Source organism: Nanorana parkeri, unplaced genomic scaffold (genome assembly GCF_000935625.1).
Source record: "Nanorana parkeri isolate BGI_ZX_2015 unplaced genomic scaffold, ASM93562v1 scaffold2112, whole genome shotgun sequence".
NCBI lineage: Eukaryota > Metazoa > Chordata > Amphibia > Anura > Dicroglossidae > Nanorana > Nanorana parkeri.
The window spans coordinates 1-9,490 of NW_017308380.1; the positions used below are offsets into that span (position 1 = coordinate 1).

Sequence of the window (9,490 nt, forward strand, 5' to 3'; positions counted from 1 at the left end):
ATCTCTCAGGTTGCTGTCCTGGAAGATGATTGGGGAAAAGTCTTTTAAATCCGACCGTGATCAACCATGATGACACAAAGAGAGAAGGGCAATAAGAGGAGAACAGGGAACTAGACTGGTTAAGCGGATATGCCCGAATTCTTGTTGAATGTACTATGAGCACTGATTGCAGGACCGTTCGGAGGCCCATAAGGAGCCACCGACCAGTCTACATTATGCATCATGATCTCATAATAATACTTTCTTTACGCTAGTCTGTACAATAGCAATGTTGGTTTACATGTTTCTCAATTATTGCCGGGGAGATGGGATACACCTGGCTATAGGTTAGACAAACAATTTACATAAAGGATTATGTTCGCTACACCGGATGGAGAGCACAACCTTGGGCATGCGAGCTTAGACCCAGGGACTTGGACTCCTTTCCCTTTTCCCCTCTCCTCCCATTCCCTCTTTCCCTTTACCTCCTCCCCCTCCCCCCTTCCACTCGTTTTGTATGCTATGTTGCGGTGATGACGAGAAGCTTTATTGTTTGTACTTGTATGAGAAAATGATAATAAAACTTGTTGGAAATTAAAAGATACTAGGGCATGTTCATGAGTACTTCTACAGAAGCAGCAAAGGGATGATACTTCCTCTACACTGAATGGAAGGGCAGGGAGCACAAAGCGTGCGTAACACTCCACCTAGTGGACGTGTTCAGTCCTCCACCACTAACCCTTACTGTGGTGAAAACTAGCGGTGATGGGAAATGGAAAAGGCATCCAGTGGTGCTGCCTGACTGACCTTACTAACAAAGCGGGTCTTCAGGTATGGAGAAAGTGCCACAATGCAGAGACCAGTGACCTAAGGTCACATTACAGGCTAGCCCTTCAACATTCAGTCCAGTGGGGTTCAGGAAAAAAACACCACCAGCATTAAAAAAAAAAAAGAACACTTTAAGTCACCAAGATTACAATACTAGCAAAAAGATTAGTCAGACATTTTTTCACTGGAGCTGAAGAAAAAGCTGTCCAACCTGCAAGGACACTAGCAAGAGGCATGCTGGGTAAGAAAGTTGCTAGCTTACAACTTTTTGTGTTGGTGTCCCAACCTCTGGTAGGCAGCAGTACTAAACATAATTGTCGTGTCCCTCAATGGAGGATAAATTACATTTTTTTTTTTTTATCTGTTACATTACTCAGAAATACACTAACCTGCCAAAAAAAAAAACAAACAAAAAAAACAGAACAGCTAACATAATAATACACACCATAAATTTGACAGGCCACTGTCTGAAGGTTTTGAAGTAATTCCTTGTTTGACCGAGCGGCAGCGGTATATATTGTATCAATCATAAGGGAAGAAAGCTGATGGTTTCTTGGACCAAGATGAACAAGCTGAACTGGTAAGCTGGCAAGCCATCGAGATAAAACCTTACTTCGGCTCCTGTAAAAACAATATAAACATTTTGAGATTTTTTTTTTTGCTTTAATACACACTCCTACAACGAAACAGCTTTAAGTATCTTTGCTTACTGTAATCTCCATTTATATGATTAATTTGTTAGTTAACTTGGTAGAGAAATCAATAATACATTTGTAAACAGTAAAACAGTATGTACTGCCAAACATTTAGACTACATTTACATTAAAATTATTAAAGCCCGGGGGCGTGGCCAGCCATGGTGGTGTGAGGACGTGCAGCCAGGAGCTCTGCTATACCGGGACTCTCCTATAGTAAATATTCAGCCTTCTACCACCCTTTTTCCCCCTATGCCCGACGATCGGGACTCACCTGGGGCTACTGCTTCTGCTTCCTCCTCCCCGGACATTGCCTCGTACTTCACGTGGCACCCACGCGACAGCCCGCCGGACGCAACCACCGCGATAGGCCGCGAGATGCCGCCGAAAGTCGCGCCGGCGAAGAAGGCCGGGACGGATCCTCCACTGCCTCTGACGCCAGCCCAGAGCCTCCGCTCCTTGGTTCGGACCGCGGGACAGAGACCGCTGGACCCACCGCAGCTTCTGCACTCCACTGGGGCCCCGACCCCATCCGCGGCCGCACTGGACTCGTCGACGCTGGCTGTGTTCCAGGAAGTAGACCGGCCTGAGGAGGCAGACGGGGAACCTGCGGCCTCTGAGGTACGTGACCTTCTAACCTCTCCCACGCTACCTGCTTACACATCAGCCTGGGAACGTGAGCTGGAGCTCACTTTTACGAGCGACGAGTGGGAGAAGTCGTTTGCTCTCACGCACTCTGTCAGTCGCCAGCAGGGCTCGCGAGAAAAACCTTAAGATACTCACCAGATGGTACCGATGCCCTACAGTCCTCCATCGGTACTACCATACAGTGACCGATGCCTGTTGGAGGTGCAGTGCCTCCCCTGGAAACATAGAACAGTAGAAAGGCATCATGGCACTATCGTTTGTTTTGCTTCCCCTGGAAACATGACACATATCTGGTGGGGCTGTCCGCAGCATCAAGGGTTCTGGAGGGGAGTAAGGTAAAAAAAAACTACCCCTGCAGTGGGGCTACCCCCACACAGGAAGGGTCATCTGCTTGTTTATGGCTAGGGCAGCTGGGTAATAGTCTTTAACTTACTTGTTTCCTGCTCCACTGGCAATCAGTGCTCACATCGCTCTCCTCCACATCCTCACATATAATGCAGTGCTATGGGCCACCGTCTGCTGGCATGTAGAGGGGTAAGAGGCTGTGGCACTGGTCTCGGAGCCTGTGGGATCAGTAAAATGCTTTACACAACACCCCCAGCCAAAAAACACGAGTCATGAACCCTTGCATTGCAGGGGTAGCCCCACTGCAAGGATATTTCCCCTTTCATGAGCTTTGGATTTTTGTTATTTTAATATAGCAACATGGATTTTTATCCACCATGGTTGACATTGTTTGACTGAATTCAAAATGTCGTGATCATCAAAATCAAAAGGGCTATATACAGAATTGTGAGAGTCCATGAACTAGTGATGCACCAAAATGGAATTTTGAGACCGGAACTGAAAATGAAAATTGTCAGACTGAAAACGAAAATGTATTTTTTTAAATCTTTTTAAAAAAGTGTTAAATTATTTTACTTTTGTTTCTTTTTCTTTACTGTCGGGGCTCCCAGGGAAATATTAGGGGTCTAAACCCCTGATATTTCCCTTTTACAATAGAAAAAAAAGATATTGAGGACACAGCACACAATCTCTTTCTCTGCAGCCCCTGTTATAAATGAACAGGAAGCCTCTATACTGAGCGTTCCTATTCATTCATGATTGTGGACATAGTAAGTACACTATATCCACAATGTATGAATGAACAGGAAGTGATGTAGATCACTTCCCATTCATTCATAACTAGACCTAGTAAGTACACTATATCCAGTTATTTACAAACACTCATCGATTAGCTGGTCAGTGAATGTTTGTATACCAACTCCAGCTCCACCTCCTGTGACAGATCACAGCTGATACTGCCCCACACCACTCTCCATCTTGACACAGGAGGCCGAGCCGGGAGGTGAGGGAGGAGAGCTTGGCCTCCTGCAACCATGACAGCTATCAATGTGCATCGCCACTCTTCATCCCAACACAGGATGCCGAGCCAGGCATGGTGGGAGTAGAGCTCGGCCTCCTGACATGTTGACAACTGTCGCCGCCCGCACCGCTCGGCATCCTGAAAGAGTCTCTCTTCCCCGCTGGGTGCTGTCGATGCATCGGAAGCCACACAAACCGGCGCCCAGCAAGGAGAAGAGATGATGGGATACACTAAATTTCCGTCCGTCATGGCACTTTCGGCAATTAGCCAATTTTTCAAAACTGGAGCAGAGAGAATCTGGAGCAGTTTAAAATGAAAGACAGAAGTTGGTTGGTTACTATTGGCATAATGAGTATTATTGCACCCAAAATAAGTTTTAATGCTGAAGACAGAACATCACAGAAGGTTCATTCGTGTTGATCAGTCATCCCAGCTCCTCCAGAGTTTGAATGGTGATCCTGACCTTGGCTTTCAACTCTTGAGGCAATGGAGCTCCAGGCAACTGATGGTCGAAGTAACCTACTATAGAAAAGCCCATTGCTCCAAGAAGAGCACCAAACTAACTCCAAGCGCCCATGAGAAAGAGGACTCAGGGAGAGGTCACAGAGGCGGGTAGCTCAGAATAGGACTTGCAGACTTCACTCAACGAATGATAGGGATTGTTTTTTTTCTGGGTCTCTATATTAGGGTGGTGGCCATCTAGTTACTGGCAGGATTCTGCTTCCTCATATTAGAGCCTCAAACAAGGAGTGCAGTGGTATTGCATAGGCACAATTAACATTTCTAGGAGGTCTCCCTATAAAAAGGTATCAATCAAATGTACAGAAGCTACTTACATCTGGAACAGGTAATGTTTTTGATGGAATACAATATTTTTAGTTCTTTGTCGTTAAGCAACTACATGGACAAATACTTATATGAAACAGTCGTTAAACAAAGTCAAGAACTTGCAAAACAGAGTCTTACCTCCCCAAGCTGAGGAACATTTCTTCTTCTTTTAAGTAAACCCTATTAAAAAACTTCAGAAGCATTGAGCGCACTGATAAAAGTAAATCTCGTTGCTGGTATGTCATATAAACTGCTTGAATCAACTTCTCTGTAGCCACTGAAATATACAACAAAATATAATTGGCTGAGGTCAGTTCAAAGTAAAGAATATTATACTATTTTAAATGTTCAAAGTGGATTAATTAGCAAAACTGGATACTAACCCACATGGAAAATGGACGGTACAAAGTGTAAACTCCATTTGGGTAAATAATTGTCTTCTGTGTGCCCCATTCACACCACAACATGGGTGTGATGTGCGGTGCAGTGTGAAAAATTTCTGACATGCAGCATTTTTTCACAGCGAACTGCGCTGCTGTATGGAGTAACTGCCGTTGTTTATTTGCTGAAAAATGGCAGTCACCACTTATGGTGTGAACAAGCCCTAAAGTAGAATATTCTACAGAACCTACAGTCTCCAAACCCTGTGGCCTAGAAAGGAAGACAATGTGGAACTTGATAATTTAATCCCAGGATTAAAGCTTACCTGGCATTAGATATATTTTTACTTGTTACGTGCACGCATGCTTATGAATATGCAAGCACAACACACACAGGTATTGCCTCCAACAGATCACAGTACTCCCCCTGACAATGCCATTATCGGCTTCCTAGACTGATATGCTGGCTTAAAGATTACATAATCATATAAATCCTTGTGCCTCTGCATAAGGAGAAAGTAGAATGAGCTTATCAGTTTTCTGCTTCTCCTTATCCAGTCACATGGTGGGGATGGGGAGAGGGAAAATATCTAAGACAAAGCAAAATAAAAAAGAGCAGGTCCCCTCCCCTGCTAGACAGGGCTAAGCTATGAGGGATTGTGCTTTGAAAATGTCAGGATTGGCGGGACAGAAAATCAAATCCTTTGTCAGGTAAAACAACTCTCATATATGTATTTTAACTGTAAGTGATACATACTAAAATCACAAACTATGATCTAGTGAAAAAGGTTTCAACCTGGTAATGAAAGGGTTAAATGACTTCTTCTACAAAGATCACCACTACTCAGTCACCTTCCCCTATTAATGTACCAGACCCACCATCGCACTTGTTACTTTCCTGTTTTGACTCTGTCACCACAGAGGAGGTTACAAAGCTTCTCACTCACACCACTAGCTCCCTGGAACACCACTACTTCGGTCACCCTCTTGCTCTATCCTACACTCTCTTTCTCACATTTTCCAATCTTTCTCTCTCTACTAGCATCTTTCCTTCCCCTCTAAAGCATGCGCTGATCACCCCAATACCCAAAAAACCCTCACTGGACCCAACCAACCTCAAACCTATCTCCTTACTCCCATTCATCTCCAAACTCCTAGAATGCCTAATCTACAACTGTCTGAGCTGCCGCCTTGCTAATAACTTTCTGGACCCCTTACAGTCCGGCTTTCGCCCCGTACACTCCACTGAAACCGCCCTCCTAAAACTCACCAATGACATTAATAACAGCTAAAAACAATGGCCACTACTCCTTACTCTTGCTATTAGACCTTTCTGCTGCTTTTGACACTGTTGACCACCCGCTCCTCCTCAAAAAAACTCCACTCGCTTGGACTACAAGACTCTGCTCTGTCATGGTTATCCTCCTACCTAGATAGACTCAGTGTCCTTGCGTGTCACTAATCTACTAACTGACATATCAGTCTGGATGTCACAACACTTCTTAAAACTCAATCTGTCAAAAACTGAGGTCATGATATTTCATCCTGTCCGTGCATCTTCCTCCCAACTTTTCCCTTGAGATTAATAAGACAACTATCCAGCCCTCCTCCCATGCCAATGTGCTAGGTGTCATCCTGGATTCAGACTTCACATTTCTGCCCCACATCCAATCACTATCCAAATCCTGCCGCCTTCACCTTCGTAACAGCTCCAAAATACGCCCCTTCCACACCAATGAAACGACAAAATTACTCACCCACTCCCTTATCTCTCGTCTTGACTATTACAACTCCCTCCTCATAGGCCTTCCACTACACAGGCTATCCCCCCTTCAATCTATCATGAATGCAGCTGCTAGACTCATCAACCTAGCCAACCGCTCAGTGTCTGCAACCCCCCTCTGCCAAATCGAACTCCACGGTGCCGGGCAGTGAGCACAGGGCCCACTAGAGGACGTCGGGCCCTCATGAAGTCTGTTTCTGATTGTTTGGTCAGAGACATTCACACCAGTGGCCTGCTGGAGGTCATTTTGTAGGGCTCTGGCAGTGCTCATCCTGTTCCTCCTTGCACAAAGGAGCAGATACCGGACCTGCTGATGGGTTAAGGGCATTCTATGGCCCTGTCCAGCTCTCATACAGTAACTGCCTGTGTATTGGAATCTCCTCCATGCTCTTGAGACTGTGCGGCGAAACACAGCAAACCTTCTGGCAATGGCACGTATTGATGGGCTATCCTGAAGGAGTTGGCAAGCCAGTGCAACCTCTTTAGGGTCCAGGTATCGCCTCATGCTACCAGTAGTGACACTGACTCTAGCCAAATGCAAAACTAGTGAAAAACAGTCAGAAAAGATGAATAGGGTAAAAAATATCAGTGGCCTCCACCTGTAAAACCATTCCTGTTTTGGAGGTCGTCTCATTGTTGCCCATCTAGTGCACCTGTTAATTTCATTGACACCAAAAGCAGCTGAAACTGATTAACAACTCCCTCTGGTAAGTAACCTGGCCTTATCAATATCCCAGGAGTTTCATTGACTTGATGCTATACTCCGATTAAAAAGTGTTCCTTTAATGTTTTTACACACACAGGTATTGCCTCCAACAGATCACAGTACTCCCCCTGACAATGCCATTATCGGCTTCCTAGACTGATATGCTGGCTTAAAGATTACATAATCATATAAATCCTTGTGCCTCTGCATAAGGAGAAAGTAGAATGAGCTTATCAGTTTTCTGCTTCTCCTTATCCAGTCACATGGTGGGGATGGGGAGAGGGAAAATATCTAAGACAAAGCAAAATAAAAAAGAGCAGGTCCCCTCCCCTGCTAGACAGGGCTAAGCTATGAGGGATTGTGCTTTGAAAATGTCAGGATTGGCGGGACAGAAAATCAAATCCTTTGTCAGGTAAAACAACTCTCATATATGTATTTTAACTGTAAGTGATACATACTAAAATCACAAACTATGATCTAGTGAAAAAGGTTTCAACCTGGTAATGAAAGGGTTAAATGACTTCTTCTACAAAGATCACCACTACTCAGTCACCTTCCCCTATTAATGTACCAGACCCACCATCGCACTTGTTACTTTCCTGTTTTGACTCTGTCACCACAGAGGAGGTTACAAAGCTTCTCACTCACACCACTAGCTCCCTGGAACACCACTACTTCGGTCACCCTCTTGCTCTATCCTACACTCTCTTTCTCACATTTTCCAATCTTTCTCTCTCTACTAGCATCTTTCCTTCCCCTCTAAAGCATGCGCTGATCACCCCAATACCCAAAAAACCCTCACTGGACCCAACCAACCTCAAACCTATCTCCTTACTCCCATTCATCTCCAAACTCCTAGAATGCCTAATCTACAACTGTCTGAGCTGCCGCCTTGCTAATAACTTTCTGGACCCCTTACAGTCCGGCTTTCGCCCCGTACACTCCACTGAAACCGCCCTCCTAAAACTCACCAATGACATTAATAACAGCTAAAAACAATGGCCACTACTCCTTACTCTTGCTATTAGACCTTTCTGCTGCTTTTGACACTGTTGACCACCCGCTCCTCCTCAAAAAAACTCCACTCGCTTGGACTACAAGACTCTGCTCTGTCATGGTTATCCTCCTACCTAGATAGACTCAGTGTCCTTGCGTGTCACTAATCTACTAACTGACATATCAGTCTGGATGTCACAACACTTCTTAAAACTCAATCTGTCAAAAACTGAGGTCATGATATTTCATCCTGTCCGTGCATCTTCCTCCCAACTTTTCCCTTGAGATTAATAAGACAACTATCCAGCCCTCCTCCCATGCCAATGTGCTAGGTGTCATCCTGGATTCAGACTTCACATTTCTGCCCCACATCCAATCACTATCCAAATCCTGCCGCCTTCACCTTCGTAACAGCTCCAAAATACGCCCCTTCCACACCAATGAAACGACAAAATTACTCACCCACTCCCTTATCTCTCGTCTTGACTATTACAACTCCCTCCTCATAGGCCTTCCACTACACAGGCTATCCCCCCTTCAATCTATCATGAATGCAGCTGCTAGACTCATCAACCTAGCCAACCGCTCAGTGTCTGCAACCCCCCTCTGCCAAATCGAACTCCACGGTGCCGGGCAGTGAGCACAGGGCCCACTAGAGGACGTCGGGCCCTCATGAAGTCTGTTTCTGATTGTTTGGTCAGAGACATTCACACCAGTGGCCTGCTGGAGGTCATTTTGTAGGGCTCTGGCAGTGCTCATCCTGTTCCTCCTTGCACAAAGGAGCAGATACCGGACCTGCTGATGGGTTAAGGGCATTCTATGGCCCTGTCCAGCTCTCATACAGTAACTGCCTGTGTATTGGAATCTCCTCCATGCTCTTGAGACTGTGCGGCGAAACACAGCAAACCTTCTGGCAATGGCACGTATTGATGGGCTATCCTGAAGGAGTTGGCAAGCCAGTGCAACCTCTTTAGGGTCCAGGTATCGCCTCATGCTACCAGTAGTGACACTGACTCTAGCCAAATGCAAAACTAGTGAAAAACAGTCAGAAAAGATGAATAGGGTAAAAAATATCAGTGGCCTCCACCTGTAAAACCATTCCTGTTTTGGAGGTCGTCTCATTGTTGCCCATCTAGTGCACCTGTTAATTTCATTGACACCAAAAGCAGCTGAAACTGATTAACAACTCCCTCTGGTAAGTAACCTGGCCTTATCAATATCCCAGGAGTTTCATTGACTTGATGCTATACTCCGATTAAAAAGTGTTCCTTTAATGTTTTT

At 45.2% G+C, this 9,490-nt stretch overlaps 1 protein-coding gene across 1 annotated transcript in view; it reads right to left on the reverse strand.

Annotated features, from left to right (window-relative positions):
• Positions 1 to 1,252: 1,252 nt before the first annotated feature.
• Positions 1,253 to 9,490, reverse strand: part of TEX10 (testis expressed 10) — a gene marked incomplete at its 3' end in the record, with an annotated part of 28,352 nt that continues 20,114 nt past the window's right edge. The window contains exons 6-7 of the mRNA XM_018572709.1: positions 4,483 to 4,621; positions 1,253 to 1,428 (exon numbers count right to left, since the gene is read on the reverse strand). Coding sequence (XP_018428211.1) covers positions 1,253 to 1,428; positions 4,483 to 4,621 — 315 coding nt within the window. The remainder of the gene's footprint in view (positions 1,429 to 4,482; positions 4,622 to 9,490) is intronic.